This window comes from Petromyzon marinus, unplaced genomic scaffold (genome assembly GCF_048934315.1).
Source record: "Petromyzon marinus isolate PM22_M1 ecotype Great Lakes invasive population unplaced genomic scaffold, UKy_Petmar_22M1.pri1.0 PM_Scaffold_94, whole genome shotgun sequence".
Lineage (NCBI taxonomy): Eukaryota > Metazoa > Chordata > Hyperoartia > Petromyzontiformes > Petromyzontidae > Petromyzon > Petromyzon marinus.
Window position 1 is genome coordinate 120,796 of NW_027423704.1, and position 19,951 is coordinate 140,746.

Consider the following 19,951-nt stretch of genomic DNA (forward strand, 5'->3'; position numbering starts at 1 on the left):
TGGTTTGCCGACATAGACGACTCTTTATTATATATGCCTCGGTACTATTATATAGATGCTTAAGTACAATTATAGATGTCTCAGTACTATTATAGATGCCTCAGTACTATTATATAGATGCTTAAGTACTATTATAGATGTCTCAGTACTATTATAGATGCGTCAGTACTATTATATAGATGCTTAAGTCCTATTATAGATGCGTCAGTACTATTATATAGATGCTTAAGTACTATTATAGATGCCTCGGTACTATTATAGATGCCTCAGTACTATTATATAGATGCTTAAGTACTATTATAGATGCCTCAGTACTATTATAGATGCCTCAGTACTATTATATAGATGCTTCAGTATTATTATATAGATGCTTAAGTACTATTATAGATGCTTCAGTATAATTATATAGATGCTTAAGTACTATTATAGATGTCTCAGTACTATTATAGATTACTCAGTACTATTATATAGATGCTTAAGTACTATTATAGATGCCTCAGTACTATTATATATGCCTCAGTACTATTATAGATGCTAAAGTACTATTATATATGACTCTGTACTATTATATAAATGCTTAAGTACTATTATATAGATGCCTCAGTACTATTATAAATGCCTCAGTACTATTATAGATGCCTCAGTATGATTAAAGATGCTTAAGTACTATTATAGATGCCTCAGTACTATTATATAGATGCCTCAGTACTATTATAGTTGCCTCAGTACTATTATAGATGCCTCAGTACTATTATATAGATGCTTAAGTACTATTATATAGATGCTTAAGTACTATTATATAGATGCTTAAGTACTATTATAGATGCCTCGGTACTATTATAGATGCTTCAGTACCATTATATATGCCTCGGTACTATTATATAGATGCTTAAGTACTATTATAGATGCTTCAGTATTATTATATAGATGCTTAAGTACTATTATAGATGTCTCAGTACTATTATAGATTACTCAGTACTATTATATAGATGCTTAAGTACTATTATAGATGCTTCAGTATTATTATATAGATGCTTAAGTACTAGTATAGATGTCTCAGTACTATTATAGATGCGTCAGTACTATTATATAGATGCTAAAGTACTATTATAGATGCTTAAGTACTATTATAGATGCTTAAGTACTATTATATATGCCTCAATACTATTATAGATGCCTCAGTACTATTATATATGCCTCAGTACTATTATAGTTGCCTCAGTATTATTACAGATGCCTCAGTACTATTATATAGATGCTTAAGTACTATTATACAGATGCTTAAGTACTATTATAGATGCCTCAGTACTATTATAGATACGTCAGTACTATTATAGATGCCTCAGTACTATTATATAGATGCTTAAGTACTATTATAGATGCCTCAGTACTATTATATATGCTGAAGTACTATTATATAGATGCTTAAGTACTATTATATAGATGCTTAAGTACTATTATAGATGCCTCAGTACTATTATAGATTACTCAGTACTATTATATAGATGCTTAAGTACTATTATAGATGCTTCAGTATTATTATATAGATGCTTAAGTACTAGTATAGATGTCTCAGTACTATTATATATGCCTCGGTACTATTAGATGTTTAAGTACAATTATAGATGTCTCAGTACTATTATAGATGCGTCAGTACTATTATATAGATGCTTAAGTACTATTATAGATGCTTAAGTACTATTATAGATGCCTCGGTACTATTATAGATGCCTCGGTACTATTATATAGATGCCTCAGTACTATTATATAGATGCCTCAGTACTATTATATAGATGCTTAAGTACTATTATAGATGCCTCGGTACTATTATAGATGCCTCAGTACTATTATGTAGATGCTTAAGTACTATTATAGATGCTTCAGTATTATTATATAGATGCTTAAGTACTATTATAGATGTCTCAGTACTATTATAGATTACTAAGTACTATTATATAGATGCTTTAATACTATTATAGATGCCTCAGTACTATTATATATGCCTCAGTACTATTATATAGATGTTAAAGTACTATTATATATGACTCAGTACTATTATATAGATGCCTCAGTACTATTATATAGATGCTTAAGTACTATTATATAGATGCCTCAGTACTATTATAGATGCCCCAGTACTATTATAGATGCCTCAGTATGATTATAGATGCTTAAGTACTATTATAGATGCCTCAGTACTATTATATAGATGCCTCAGTACTATTATAGATGCCTCAGTACTATTATAGATGCCTCAGTATTATTATGTAGATGCTTAAGTACTATTATATAGATGCTTAAGTACTATTATAGATGCTTAAGTACTATTATATATGCCTCAATACTATTATAGATGCCTCAGTACTATTATATATGCCTCAGTACTATTATAGTTGCCTCAGTACTATTATAGATGCCTCAGTACTATTATATAGATGCTTAAGTACTATTATATAGATGCTTAAGTACTATTATAGATGCCTCAGTACTATTATAGATACCTCAGAACTATTATAGATGCTGAAGTACTATTATATAGATGCTTAAGTACTATTATAGATGCCTCAGTACTATTATATAGATGCTTAAGTACTATTATATAGATGCTTAAGTACTATTATAGATGCCTCAGTACTATTATATAGATGCTTAAGTACTATTATATAGATGCTTAAGTACTATTATATATGCCTCAGTACTATTATATAGATGCTTAAGTACTATTATATAGATGCTTAAGTACTATTATATATGCCTCAGTACTATTATATAGATGCTTAAGTGTTATATATGCCTCAGTACTATTATTTAGATTACTCAGTACTATTATATATGCCTCCGTACTATTATACGTGTTAAACAGTATTATTATAGATGCCTCAGTACTATTATACGTGTAAAACAGTATTATTATAGATGCTCAAGTACGATTATAGATGCCTCAGTACTATTATACGTGTAAAACAGTATTATTATAGATGCTCAAGTACTATTATAGATGCCTCAGTACTATTATACGTGTTAAACAGTACTATTATAGATGCCTCAGTACTATTATACGTGTAAAACAGTATTATTATAGATGCTCAAGTACTATTATAGATGCCTCAGTACTATTATACGTGTTAAACAGTACTATTATAGATGTTCAAGTACTATTATAGATGCCTCAGTACTATTATACGTGTCAAACAGTACTATTATAGATGCCTCAGTACTATTATACGTGTCAAACAGTATTATTACAGATGCTCAAGTACTATTATAGATGCCTCAGTACTATTATACGTGTCAAACAGTACTATTATAGATGCCTCAGTACTATTATACGTGTAAAACAGTATTATTATAGATGTTCAAGTACTATTATAGATGCCTCAGTACTATTATACGTGTTAAACAGTACTATTATATATGCCTCAGTACTATTATACGTGTAAAACAGTATTAGCAAAAATGCTCAAGTACTATTATATATGCCTCAGTACTATTATCTAGATTACTCAGTACTATTATAGATGCCTCAGTACTATTATACGTGTCAAACAGTACTATTATAGATACCTCGGTACTATTATATAGATGCCTAAGTACTATTATAGATGCCTCAGTACTATTATACGTGTCAAACAGTACTATTATAGATGCCTCAGTACTATTATACGTGTCAAACAGTACTATTATAGATACCTCGGTACTATTATATAGATGCCTAAGTACTATTATAGATGCCTCAGTACTATTATACGTGTCAAACAGTACTGCTATAATTGTTGCCGCAGTACTATTATACGTGTCAAACAGTACTGTTACAATTGTTGCCGCAGTAGTAGCATCGATGCCCCTACTGCCGGGCGTTTCAAACCGATGGGACCCGATTTGAAGTCGCGACATCTCCGCAGCAGCCGCGAGCCACGAGCCACGAGCCGCCCCTGAATGAAACCCTTACCACTTTCAAGGGCCGGGGCATAGGCTTGAGACGCCTCTCACAGCGCGACAAAACAACCCGCCCCAGGCTCCTCAGCCTCAGTCATCCGCAAGTTCGCAAACGAATCAACGTTGGGACAGGCCGCGCGGGGACCCCCCCAAGGCTCGGCGCTCTGCTGTTGGCGCCCAAGATCACCACCCACCCACCCCCCAGACATCGTCACAACCTGCGACTTTTTCTCGTGGGGGGGGGGTGGATGATACCGTCGAAGACCGTGGGGTGTATTTCTTTCCGTTGCCACCGCTAGCGACTGATCTGGGCGAACCTCAAAAAAAGAGGATCGCGTGCAGGCGGTGGACTTCCGTGGAAGAGGGGAGGCGCTTTGAGAGGCGTTTGGGACGCATTCAACTGTGCTCTCGATTTAAATTTCGATTTAAAGCTTTCGCGACCGCAATGATTCATCTTCTTTGGTTCTTTCGGTAAAGTCACCACCACGTAGAATGAGAATAAAATAATAAATTGATAAAATAAAATAACATAACGCAATAATATTCTCGCGACGTTTCGGCCACAACGCAAGCGGCCTTCATCAGGTGAAGGGACGAGACTGTCTGGTAGGACAGCGCTGGAGCGAAAGAGCCACGTTCAGATCGCGGCCTTTAAGCCTCAACTTTAGCACCACGGATAGCTACGGGCCCCGTTCAGACGGACGAGTTCATCCATGGTCGGAACAGAGGAGGGGGAGAGAGACAACTTAGAGTCGCGGCATCTCTTCAGAAAGGTGAGAGACTCGATTAGTTGAGCCTTCTTATCCCGGAGTCTGTTGAATGATCTTAAGGATGTGTGGAATCCCTACCCCGTAGAGGCGGTTAAATTTCGATTTAAAGCTTTCGTGACCGCAATGATTCATCCTCTTTGGTTCTTTCGGTAAAGTCACTTGCACGTAGAATGATAATAAAATAATAAGTTGATAAAATAAAATAACAACACAATAATATTCTCACGACGTTTCGGCCACAACGCAAGCGGCCTTCATCAGGTGAAGGGGGGCGAGACTGCCTGGTAGGACAGCGCTGGAGCGAAAGATGGTCTCGGTGTCGTCCGTACAGCGGGCGGGTGGCGGGCCCCCAATAGCGCTCCCGCAAAATGGCCGGTAACACGTGACAGCTCGTTAAAGCGTCCGTGGACCTTGTCGCCTAATTGCAGCACGTTGGAAATGTTAGCGCTTTGAAAGACTGGGTCCGTCCTTTTTGAAACGCCTTCCAATATGGACGCCTCAGTGTGGTAGCACAGACGCCTCGGTACTACTACAGACGCCTCGGTACCATTATTAAAACGCGTTAAGCAGTATTATTACAGCTGCCGCAGTAGTGACGCAGACCCGGCCAACATTATCAATACCTCAACGCTATTGTAAATGCATCAGTCGCAGTATATATGCCTCAGCGTAATATAGACGCCTCCTGCACACCAGGCGAGGTAGTTAACATCTGGCATCAAGATTCGGGATCGAACCCACGCCCTCCGGCGAACCGGGCGAGGCGGTCCATGGCTCCCTAGCCACCCGGCTAGGCTCGGATGTGGGAGTAGTGGACTTTCCCTCCGGAAGATCGGATGACACCACCCTCGTTGCCATCCATGACCACTTCCACGTACTGCAGCCCCGGGTCACGTGTCCGAGCCACCTCCAGCTGTTGGCACCCACACAGACACACACAGAGAGACGCACAGAGAGATTCACACATACACACACACACAGATTCACACATACACAGACACACACACAGATTTACACAGACACACACAGATTTACACAGACACAGACAGAGAGAGACACACAGAGACATTCACACACACACAGGCACAGATTCACACATACACAGAGAGAGACGCACAGAGATTTACACAGACACACACATAAGCACAGATTCACACATACACAGAGAGAGAGACAGATTCACACATACACAGACACACACACTGAGATTTACACAGAGAGAGAGACGCACAGAGACATTCACACACACACACATGCACAGATTCACACATACACAGACACACACAGAGATTTACACAGACACACAGATTTACACAGACACACACAGAGAGACGCACAGAGAGATTCACACATACACACACATACAGGCACAGATTCACACATATAGAGACACACAGAGAGAGAGAGACGCACAGAGACATTCACACACACACATACACACAGAGACGCATAGAGACATTCACACACACACATAGGCACAGATTCACACATACACAGAGACGCACAGAGAGATTCACACATACACACATTCACACATACACAGACACTTACACAGACACTTACACAGACACAGACACACACAGATTCACACATACACAGAGATACACAGACAGATTTACACAGACAGATTTACACACACACACAGCGATTCACGCACAAAGATTCACACACAGAGATTCACGCAGACAGAGACAAAGATACAAAGATCCCCCATATAGCCTTAACAGACTGTAGGGGCAAGTGCTGTTAGCGAGCACCTATGAAGGCCGGTAACGGTACACGAGGGGGCGGGTGGCCAGCACCACGCCCGACCGCCTTTGTCTCCCTAGTGGCAATGTTTACACACCGCACCGGGTACTCATTTGAGGCTGAGTCGACCTAGGGGAGGCCCGGGACCGGTTGAGATAATCGTCACTGGTGTTGGCCGTGAGCGGGAATCGAACCCGGGTCGCCAGGTTCATAGCGCAGCGTAGCGCTAACCACTACACTACCGCTCCCCACACACACACACTCACCATCCTCACCACACCACACTCACCATCCTCACTCACCACACCACACTCACCACATCAGGCTCACCACAGACACAGGCAAAGGTCCCCCGTGTAGCCTCAACAGAGTGTTAGGGCAAGTGCTGTTAGCGGCGAGTAGCAGCACCTACAGCGTACACACACACACTCACCATCATCACCACACCACACTCACCACACTCACCATCATCACCACACTCACCACACCACACTCACCATTCTCACCACATTACACTCACAACACCAGGCTCACCACACCAATCAAATGTATCGAAAAGGCATCCAAAGCAGACAGTCTGCCCGCTGAGCTTAACCGAAATTGGGAATATTTTTCAGATCCCCCCAAAAAATAGTTGACAATTTTAACCTTCATTTTTCCGAAGCTGGAAATCTTTTTGATAATGTATTGGGAGTCACCCCTGCCCATGCAAATTCCTACACCCCTGTCCAAACATTACACGAATTTAGTTTCCAGCCAATCCACGAAAAGTAATGTTCTGAAACAGCTGTCCTACCTCAAAGTGACCTCCCTCTACCGGAGCAGATAGTTTTCCCGTCTTTGCTCTACTAACTGTTGGTCACCTAATATACAAACCTATAGCCCATATTTTCAACGTGTCCATCAAAGAAGCATCAGTTCCTCTAGAACGGAAACATTCCTATGTCCGTCCACTTCACAAAGGGGGCTCCTAAAGATGATCCAGATAACCACCGACCTATCTCAATTTTGTCCCCGTTGATGAAAATGTTTTAAAAATTATTGAAATACCAAATTAGCAGTTTTCCTGTCCACCAACAATCTACTACATCTAAAACAATCTGGGTTCTGGAAAAAATACAGCACCACATCTGCTGCATTAGACTCTCTGAATCATATTTACAGTAGCCTTGATAATAAGCAGTACTGTGCCTGTCTTTATCTTGACCTGTCCAAAGCTTTTGATACAGTATACACTTCAATACCACACCACACTCACCACGCCCACCACACTCACCACGCCCACCACACTCACCACGCCCACCACACTCACCACGCCCACCACCCTCACCACGCCCACCACACTCACCACCCTCACCACGCCCACCACCCGCCCATTACCCTCACCACGTCCACCACACTCACCACACCACACCACGCACACCACACCACGCCCACCACCCTCACCACGCCCACCACACTCACCACGCCCACCACACTCACCACGCCCACCACACTCACCACGCCCACCACACTCACCGTGGGGGGTGCGGCTTCGCTCCCATTGGGCGGCATCAGCGGAGCTCGGCCTCGCAGCTCCGTGCCGCTGCTGCTGCCAGCGATGACGTCATATGTTGGGGACGGCAACGGCTGACGCACCGTCTAGTGGGCGGGGCGATGGGGTGGGTGGGCGTGGCAGAGTTCAGAGGCGGGGTGCGCGCACGAGCGAGGCGTCTTCCCGACGTTGGGGTGACGTTGGGGTGACGTTATTACAACGTTCGGGCGACGTTGGGGCGATGTTGGGGCGACGTTATTACAATGTTGCGTTGACGTTGGGACGATGTTGGGGCAACGTTGGGATAACGTTGGGGCGATGCTGGGATAACGTTGGGGCGACGTTGGGATGACGTTGGAGCGACGTTGGGACGACGTTGGTGCAATGTTGCAGCGACGTTGGGGCGACTTTGGGGCAACGATGGAGCGAGATTGGGATAACGTTGGGGCGACGTTGGGGCGATGTTGGGGGCGACGTTGGGATAACGTTGGGGCGATGTTGGGGGCGACGTTGGGATAACGTTGGGGCGACGTTGGGGCGACGTTGGGATAACTACATGCCAACGTTGTATGCGAGTGCGTGTTGAACGCGTTTGGTACCGCACGTAGCCAACTGCGCTAATTGTAGGTGCTGTGTAGTATATAGTGTAGTGTATAGTGTAGTGTATAGCAGTGTAGTGTGTAGTGTATAGTGTAGTGTATAGTGTAGTGTATAGTGTAGTGTATAGTGTAGTGTATAGCAGTGTAGTGTGTAGTGTATAGTGTAGTGTATAGTGTAGTGTATAGTGTAGTGTAGTGTGTAGTGTATAGTGTAGTGTGTAGTGTAGCATATAGTGTAGCGTATAGTGTAGTGTATAGTGTAGTGTATAGTAGTATATAGTGTAGTGTGTAGTGTATAGTGTAGTGTATAGTGTAGTGTATAGTAGTGTATAGTGTAGTGTATAGTGTAGTGTATAGTGTGTAGTGTATAGTGTACTGTATAGTGTGTAGTGTATAGTGTGTAGTGTAGTGTATAGTGTGTAGGGTATAGTGTGTAGTGTAGTGTATAGTGTAGTGTATAGTGTAGTGTATAGTAGTATATAGTGTAGTGTGTAGTGTATAGTATAGTGTAGTGTGTAGTGTAGTGTGTATAGTGTAGCATATAGGGTAGCGTGTAGTGTATAGTGTAGTGTATAGTAGTGTATAGTGTATAGTAGTGTAGTGTATAGTAGTGTAGTGTGTAGTGTATAGTGTAGTGTATAGTGCAGTGTATAGTGTAGTGTATAGTGTGTAGTGTATAGTAGTGTAGTGTATAGTGTAGTATATAAGGTAGTGTATAGTGAAGGGTATATTGAAGTTTATAGTGTATTGTATAGTGTAGTGTACAGTCTGTAGTGTATAGTGTAGTGGATAGTGTAGTGTATAGTGAAGGGTATATTGAAGTGTATTGTATAGTATAGTGTACAGTGTGTAGTGTATAGTGTAGTGTATAGTGTAGCGTATAGTGTAGCGTATAGTGTAGCGTATAGTGAAGTGTATAGTGAAGTGTATAGTGTAGTGTATAGTGTAGCGTATAGTGTAGCGTATAGTGAAGTGTATAGTGTAGTGTATGTTGTAGCGTATAGTGTAGCATATAGGGTAGCGTGTAGTGTATAGTGTAGTTTATAGTGTAGTGCATAGTGTATTGCATAGTGTAGTGTAAAGTGTAGTATATAGGGTAGTGTATGGTATTGTATAGTGTAGTGTATAGCGGTGTAGTGTATAGTGTAGTGTATAGTGCAATGCAGTATGTAGTGTATAGTGTAGTGTATATTCGTATATATTGTGTATAGTAGTGTAGTGTATAGTAGTGTAGTGTGTAGTATATAGGGTAGTGTATAGTTGCGTAGTGTATAGTGTAGTATATAGGGTAGTGTATAGTTGCGTAGTGTATAGTGTAGTATATAGGGTAGTGTATAGTTGTGTAGTGTATAGTGTAGTATATTAGTGGAATGTATAGTAGTGTAGTATATAAGGTAGTGTATAGTAGTGTAGTATATAGTGTAGTATATAGCGTAGTGTATAGTAGTGTATAGTGTAGTATATAGGGTAGTGTATAGTCGTATAGTGTAGTATATAGGGTAGTGTATAGTAGTGTAGTATATAGGGTAGTGTTTAATAGTGTAGTATATAGGGTAGTGTATAGTAGTATAGTGTAGTGTATAGGGTAGTGTATAGTAGTGTAGTGTATAGTGTAGTATATAGGGTAATGTCTAGTAGTGTATAGTGTAGTATATAGGGTAGTGTATAGTTGTGTGGTGTATAGTAGTGTAGTGTATAGTAGTATATAGGGTAGTGTATAGTTGTGTAGTGTATAGTGTAGTATATAGGGTAGTGTATAGTAGTGTAGTGTATAGTGTAGTATATAGGGTAATGTCTAGTAGTGTATAGTGTAGTATATAGGGTAGTGTATAGTTGTGTGGTGTATAGTAGTGTAGTGTATAGTAGTATATAGGGTAGTGTATAGTTGTGTAGTGTATAGTGTAGTATATAGGGTAGTGTATAGTAGTGTAGTGTATAGTGTAGTATATAGGGTAGTGTATAGTGTAGTATATAGGGTAGTGTATAGTGTAGTATATAGGGTAGTGTATAGTGTAGTATATAGGGTAGTGTATAGTAGTGTAGTGTATAGTGTAGTATATAGGGTAGTGTATAGTAGTGTATAGTGTAGTGTATAGTTGTGTAGTGTATAGTGTAGTATATAGTGTAGTGTATAGTTGTGTAGTGTATAGTAGTGTAGTGTATAGTGTAGTGTATAGTAGTGTAGTGTATAGTGTAGTATATAGTGTAGTGTATAGTGTAGTGTATAGTTGTGTAGTGTATAGTGTAGTGTATAGTGTAGTGTATAGTCGTGTAGTGTAATTATGGGGAGCGGTAAGTGTAGTGGTTAGCGCTACGCTGCGCTATGAACCCGGCGAACCGGGTTCGATTCCCGCTCACGGCCAACACCAGTGACGATTATCTGAACGGGTCCTGGGCCTCCCCTAGGTCGACTCAGCCTCAAATGAGTACCTGGTGCGGTGTGTAAACATCGCCACTGGGGAGACAAAGGCGGCCGGGCGTGGTGCTGGCCACCCACCCCCTCGTGTACCGTTCCGGCCTTCATAGGTGCTTGCTAACAGCACTTGCCCCTACTGTCTGTTAAGGCTATATGGGGGATCTTTGTTTTTGTCTGCCTGTGTGTTTTACTGTGTGTGAGTTACTGTGTGTGTCACTGTGTGTGTGTCACTGTGTGTGTCACCGTGTCCTCAGGGTGCACATAGCCTGGCACAAGCGTCGTGGTGACGTCACCGCCACTTAGTGGCGAATGGCGGTTGTTGTTGTTGTGTGTGTCACTGTGTGTGTGTCACTGTGTGTGTCACTGTGTGTGTGTCACTGTGTGTGACTGTGTGTGTGTCACTGTGTGTGTCACTGTGTGTGTGTCACTGTGTGTATCACTGTGTGTGTGTCTATGTGTGTCACTGTGTGTGTGTCACTGTGTGTGTCACTGTGTGTGTGTGTCACTGTGTGTGTCACTGTGTGTGTGTCACTGTGTGTGTCACTGTGTGTGTTTGTCACTGTGTGTGTGTCACTGTGTGTGTGTGTCACTGTGTGTGTGTCACTGTGTGTGTCACTGTGTGTGTGTGTCACTGTGTGTGTGTGTCACTGTGTGTGTCACTGTGTGTGTGTGTCACTGTGTGTGTGTGTCACTGTGTGTGTCACTGTGTGTACCCATACCGTGTACACAGCACACTGTTGGCAGGCCTCGTGTGCAGGCTCAGCGAAGCCTGCACACACACACAGATAGACACACAGATAGACACACACACAGACACACAGACAGATAGACACACAGATAGACACACACGCAGACACACACACAGACACACAGACAGACACAGATAGACACACACATAGATAGACACACACAGATAGACACACACACAGTGACACACACACAGACACACAGACAGGCACACAGTGACACACACACACAGACAGGCACACAGTGACACACACACAGATAGACACACACACACACAGGCACACACACAGATAGACACACACACACAGGCACACACACAGATAGACACACACACAGACACACACACAGACACACAGACAGATAGACACACAGATAGACACACACACAGACACACAGACAGGCACACAGTGACACAGACAGGCACACAGTGACACACACACAGATAGACACACACACAGGCACACACACAGATAGACACACACACAGACACACAGACAGGCACACACACAGATAGACACACACACAGACACACAGACAGGCACACACACAGATAGACACACACACAGACACACACACAGTGACACACAGACAACAACCGGCATTCGCCACTAAGTGGCGGTGACGTCACCACGACGCTTGTGCCAGGCTATGTGCACCTTGAGGCCATCACGTGAAGTGTCGAACGCCCGCTGGCAGGTCACGGGGCAGACCCAGGTGCCACGGGTCGACTGACTGAGATGACTGGCTGATGCACCACCTGTGCCCCCTACTGTGCTTTAGCCACCCGGCGCTCCGCTCGTTGTTGTGAGCGTCGCTCCTCCGCCCTCCGTTGTTGTTGGAGGGCGACTGCCTCCAACTGCCCAGTAGCGTCCTTCACGAGCCTCCTCCACAGAGGCCGATCTTGACACCGCTGGTACCAGTCATTGGCAAGTCCACTCAGCTCCACGTCCTCCTGTACCACATCACTCCATCTCTTCTCTAGCCCGTGCCGCGCCCGCTTAGCCCCCTCAATCCGGCCAAACAAAAGCTGTTTAGGCATGCGGTGGCTGGGCATGCGGGCTACATGACCCAGCCATCGCAGCCTTGCCTGCCGGAGGAGCTCACCGATAGGACCTTGCCCAGATCTTTCAAGGATTTTTGAGCTCCTCACACAACATCCAGCCTGATTAAACCCAGAATGGATCGTAGGCAGGCCAGCCTAAATGTTTACAACCGGCGAAGATGTTCCATTAGGGGGGTCCACGTTTCGCAAGCGTAGAGAAGGGAGGGAATGACCGTGGCCGAGAAGACCTGAAGCTTAGTGCGGAGCGACAGACCAGGTAGCTTCCACACAGCGTTACGCAACCGATGAAAAGATATTGCCGCTCGACTGATTCGGAGTGAGACCTCTGCTGTTAAACCGGAGCCGGTCATGAGCACACTGCCCAGGTATGGGAAACTCTCCACTCTCTCCACAACTGCCCCATCACCGATTGAGAGTTGTGTGGGTGGAGTGTCCGATGGTACAAAATACCCAGGCATGTGCTTAGTTTTGGTGGGGCTGATGGTAAGGCCCCACCTCTTAGTGGCATGCTCCAGTTTCAGCAGCAACGTCTACAACTCCTCCTCTGAGTGAGCCGCAATTACCAGGTCATCAGCATACATAACGTGGTTGACCAATAGGGAGCCATCCCTTGACCGCACCCGGGCATCGATCAGCCTCCCATTGTAACTGTACCAGATGGAAATTCCTCCAGTACAGCTACTGAAGGCTTCATGAACGACGTGGTGGAAATAGATGTTAAATAATGTTGGAGCCAGAGGACATCCCTGTCGCACCCCAAGGTGAACAGGGAATGGCTCCGACTCCCGGCCACGTAGTTTTACCCGGGCCCGCTCACCATCATGAAGGTCCTTAATGATCGTAAGCAGAGGGTCAGGGACTCCAAAAGCACGAAGAACAACCCAGAGCCCAGGCATACTGATGGTATCATAGGCCTTGACCAGGTCAATAAAGCAGAAATGTAGATCTTGTTGAAATTCCCTACACCTCTGCTGTAGCAAACGGACAGAAAATATGGCATCTGTGCAGGACCGCCCTTTCCTGAAACCGCATTGGGGCTCTGCAAGCCTCTCCTCAGCGTGCCTGGCAAGGCGATGTTGAATAATCCTTGCCAGGACCTTTCCCGGCACACTGAGGAGTGAGATGCCCCTGTAGTTGTTACAGTCTGTGCGGTCCCCCTTCTTAAAGAGGGGAACCACCAGGGCATCATTCCAGTCCTGCGGAACCCGTCCAGTGGTCCAGACTGTTGTTATGATTTCATCTAGGGCAGTCTGTGCACAAACGCCACCCTCCCTCAACATTTCGCTTGGGAGATCATCTCTACCTGGTGCTTTTCCTGGTCTCAAGACTCCGGATCGCCTTCCGTTCTTCCTCAACAGATGGCACCTCAGCCAGCCACTCACAGGGGGTGACTTCTACCACCACCACCCCCACCACCACCACCACCAATCCTACCACCACCAATCCCACCACCACCAATCCCACCACTACCACCACCACCACCACCAATCCCACAACCACCACCACCACCAATCCCACCACCACTCCCAACACCACCAATCCCACCACCACTCCCACCACCACTTCCACCACCACTCCCACCACCGCCAATTCCAACACCACCACCAACCCCACCTCCACAAATCCCACCACCACCACCAATCCCACCACCACCACTACCACTACCACCACTCCCACCACCACCACTCCCACCACCACTCCCACCACCACCACTACCACCACCACCACTCCCACCACCACCACTCCCACCACTCCCACCACCATCACTCCCACCACCACCACTCCCACCACCACCACTCCCACCACCACCACTCCCACCACCACTCCCACCACCACTCCCACCACCACCACCACTCCCACCACCACCACTCCCACCACTCCCACCACCAATCCCATCACGACCAACGCGACCACGTTACCTGAACTCCCCGCCATCATCATCATCGCCATCATCCTCTGCCTCCTCCTCATCAGGGCCACCGCAGCGACGACAGCCAGGGTGACTAGGGCCACAACGAGCGCCAGGGAGCCCCCGAGGGTGACGCCCAGCGCCAGAGACCCCCCGGAATCGCTCGCCTGAGGCTCCGGGTCTGGTCGGGGGGAGCACGCGGAGAGAGCCGGGGGGGCCAAGGACACCGCGGCTTGGGCAAGCGTCTGAGGTTGGCACGCGCTTGGTTACTATACACTATACACTACACTATACACTATACACTACACTATATACTACATTATATACTACACTATATACTACACTATACACTACACTATACACTACACTATACACTACACTATACACTACACTATACACTACACTATACACTACACTATACACTACATTATATACTACTACACTACACTATATACTACATTATATACTACTACATTATATATTACACTATATACTACACTATACACTACACTATAGACTATACACCACATTATATAATACATTATATACTACTACACTACACTATATACTACATTATATTCTACACTATACACTACATTATATACTACATTATATAATACATTATATACTACTACACTACACTATATACTACATTATATACTACACTATACACTACATTATATACTACATTATATAATACATTATATACTACTACACTACACTATATACTACATTATATACTACATTATATATTACACTATATACTACACTATACACTACACTATACACTACACTATACACTACACTATACACTACACTATACACTACACTATACACTACACTATATAATACATTATATACTACTACACTACACTATACACTACATTATATACTACACTATACACTACACTATACACTGCACTATACACTACACTATACACTGCATTATATACTACTACACTACACTATATACTACATCATATACTACTACATTATATATTACACTATATACTACACTATACACTACACTATATACTACACTATACACTACACTATACACTACACTATACACTACACTATACACTACACTATATAATACATTATATACTACTACACTACACTATACACTACATTATATAATACACTATACACTACATTATATAATACATTATATACTACTACACTATATACTACATTATATACTACTACATTATATATTACACTATATACTACACTATACACTACATTATATACTACATTATATACTACTACACTATATACTACACTATATACTACATTATATACTACTACACTATATACTACACTATACACTACATTATATACTACATTATATACTACTACACTATATACTACATTATATACTACACTATACACTACATTATATACTACACTATACACTACATTATATACTACTACACTATATACTACACTATATACTACATTATATACTACTACACTATATACTACATTATATACTACACTATACACTACTATACACTACATTATACACTACACTATAAACTACTACACTATATACTACACTAAACTATTACACTACATAATATACTACACTATAAACTACTACACTACACTATATACTACACTATAAACTACTACACTATACACTACACTATAAACTACTACACTACACTATACACAGCACTATAAACTACTACACTATATACTACACTATAAACTACTACACTATATTCTACACTATACACTACGTTATATACTACACTCTACACTACACTACTACACACTACACTATAAACTACTACACTACAATACACTACACTACTACACATTACACTACTATACACTACTATACACTACACTACTATACACTACACTACTACACATTACACTACCATACACTACACTACTATACACTACACTACTATACACTACACTATACACTACACTATACACTACACACTACACTACTACACACTACACTACTATACACTACACATTACACTACTATATACTACTATACACTACACTATACACACTACACTACTATACACTACACTACTATACACTACACTACTATACACTACACTACTATACACTACATTACTACACTACTATACACTACACTACTATACACTACACTATACACTACACTATACACTACACTACTATACACTACACTATACGTTACACTACTATACACTACACTACTATACACTACACTATACACTACACTACTATACACTACACTACTATAAACTAAACTACTAATACACTACACTACTATACACTACACTACTACACATTACACTACTATACACTAAACTACTACACACTACACTACTATACACTACACTACTATAAACTAAACTACTAATACACTATACACTACACTACTACACACTACACTACTATACACTACACTACTATGCACTACACTACTATACATTACACTACTATACACTACACTACTATACACTATACTACTATACACTACACTACTATACACTACACTACTATACACTACACTATACACTACACTACTACACATTACACTACTAATACACTACACTACATTACACTACACTATAAACTACTACACTACACTACTATACACTACATTACACTACACTATAAACTACTACACACTACACTACTATACACTACACTATACACTACACTATACATTACACTACTATACACTACACTACTATACACTACACTATACACTACACTACTATACACTACACTACTACACACTACACTACTATACACTACACTACTATGCACTACACTACTATACATTACACTACTATACACTACACTACTATACACTACACTACTATACACTACACTATACACTACACTACTACACATTACACTACTAATACACTACACTACATTACACTACACTATAAACTACTACACTACACACTACACTACTATACATTACACTATACACTACTACACATTACACTATAAACTACTACACTACTATACACTACACTACTATACACTACACTATACACTACACTACTACACACTACACTACTACACACTACACTACTATACACTACACTACTACACATTACACTACTATATACTACTATACACTACACTATACACACTACACTACTATACACTACTATACACTACACTACTATACACTACACTATACACTACACTACTATACACTACATTACTACACTACTATACACTACACTACTATACACTACACTACTATACACTACACTACTATACACTACACTATACACTACACTATACACTACACTACTATACACTACACTATACATTACACTACTATACACTAAACTACTATACACTACACTATACACTACACTACTATAACCTACACTACTATAAACTAAACTACTAATACACTTCACTACTATACACTACACTACTATGCACTACACTACTATACACTACACTACTATACACTACACTACTATACACTACACTACTATACACTACACTACTATACACTACACTACTATACACTACACTATACACTACACTACTACACATTACACTACTAATACACTACACTACATTACACTACACTATAAACTACTGCAATACACACTACACTACTATACACTACACTATACACTACACTACTACACATTACACTACACTACTATACACTACACTACTATACATTACACTACTATACACTACACTACTATACACTACACTACTATACACTACACTACTACACTACTTTACACTACACTACTACACTACTATACACTACACTACTATACACTACACTACTATAAACTAAACTACTAATACACTACACTATAAACTACTACACATTACACTACACATTACACTACACTATAAACTACATTACACTACACTATACACTACACTACTACACATTACACTACACATTACACTACACTATAAACTACATTACACTACACTACACTATAAACTACATTACACTACACATTACACTACACTATAAACTACTACACTACACATTACACTACACTATAAACTACCACACTACTACATATTACACTACACTATAAACTACACTACTACACATTACACTATACACTACTATACTACACTACACTATAAACTACTACACTATACACTACTACACTACACTATAAACGACTACACTACTACACATTACACTACACTATACACTACATTACACTACACTATACACTACACTATAAACTACATTACACTACACTATACACTACACTATAAACTACATTACACTACACTATACACTACACTATAAACTACATTACACTATACACTACACTATAAACTAAAATTACACTACACTATAAACTACACTATAAACTACATTACACTACACTATACACTACACTATAAACTACATTACACTACACTATACACTACACTATACACTACACTATACACTACACTATACACTACACTATAAACTACACTACTACACATTACACTACACTATAAACGACATTACACTACACTATAAACTACTACACATTACACTACACTATAAACTACATTACACTACACTATACACTACACTATAAACTACTACACTATAAACTACACATTACACTACACTATAAACTACATTACACTACACTATACACTACACTATACACTACACTACTATACTACACTATACACTACACTATAAACTACACATTACACTACACTATAAACTACATTACACTACAATATACACTACACTATAAACTACTACACTATAAACTACATTACACTACACTATAAACTACTACACTCTATCCTCTTGGTTCTTTCGGTAAAGTCACGTAGAAGGGAAATAATAAAATCATAAAAACAAAACATAATCAAGTAAAATTCTCACGACGTTTCGGCCACAACATAAGTAGCCTTCCTCAGGTGAAGGAACAGAACTGTCGGGAAGGCGGCGATTCAGTGAACACCGCTAAGCTTGGCAGCGTCTTTTAAGCCTTGACAAAGGAGTTTACATATCAACAGAATAATTTAGCGTTGAAGTAGCCGTGTTAATGTGATAGATTAGCAGGGTGTTAAAGTGATAAATTAGCATGTAACTGGGAGATTAGCATGATGTTAGTGTGAGGAATTAGCATGTAAATGGTCACGGAAGTAGCTATGTTAAAGTCAGAGTTTACATATCAACAGAGGAGTTTAGCGTTGAAGTAGCCGTGTTAATGTGTTGGATTAGCAGGATGTTAACGTGA

The 19,951-nt window shown here is 41.2% G+C and overlaps 1 protein-coding gene across 1 annotated transcript in view; it reads right to left on the bottom strand.

Annotated features, from left to right (window-relative positions):
* LOC142923948 (uncharacterized) overlaps positions 1–19,951 on the bottom strand; it is a 41,359-nt gene continuing 21,408 nt past the window's right edge. The window contains exons 3-6 of the mRNA XM_076064971.1: positions 14,734–14,904; positions 11,724–11,773; positions 7,974–8,096; positions 1–5,619 (exon numbers count right to left, since the gene is read on the bottom strand). Of these exons, the coding sequence (XP_075921086.1) occupies positions 5,497–5,619; positions 7,974–8,096; positions 11,724–11,773; positions 14,734–14,904 (467 nt within the window). The 3' untranslated portion in view covers positions 1–5,496. The remainder of the gene's footprint in view (positions 5,620–7,973; positions 8,097–11,723; positions 11,774–14,733; positions 14,905–19,951) is intronic.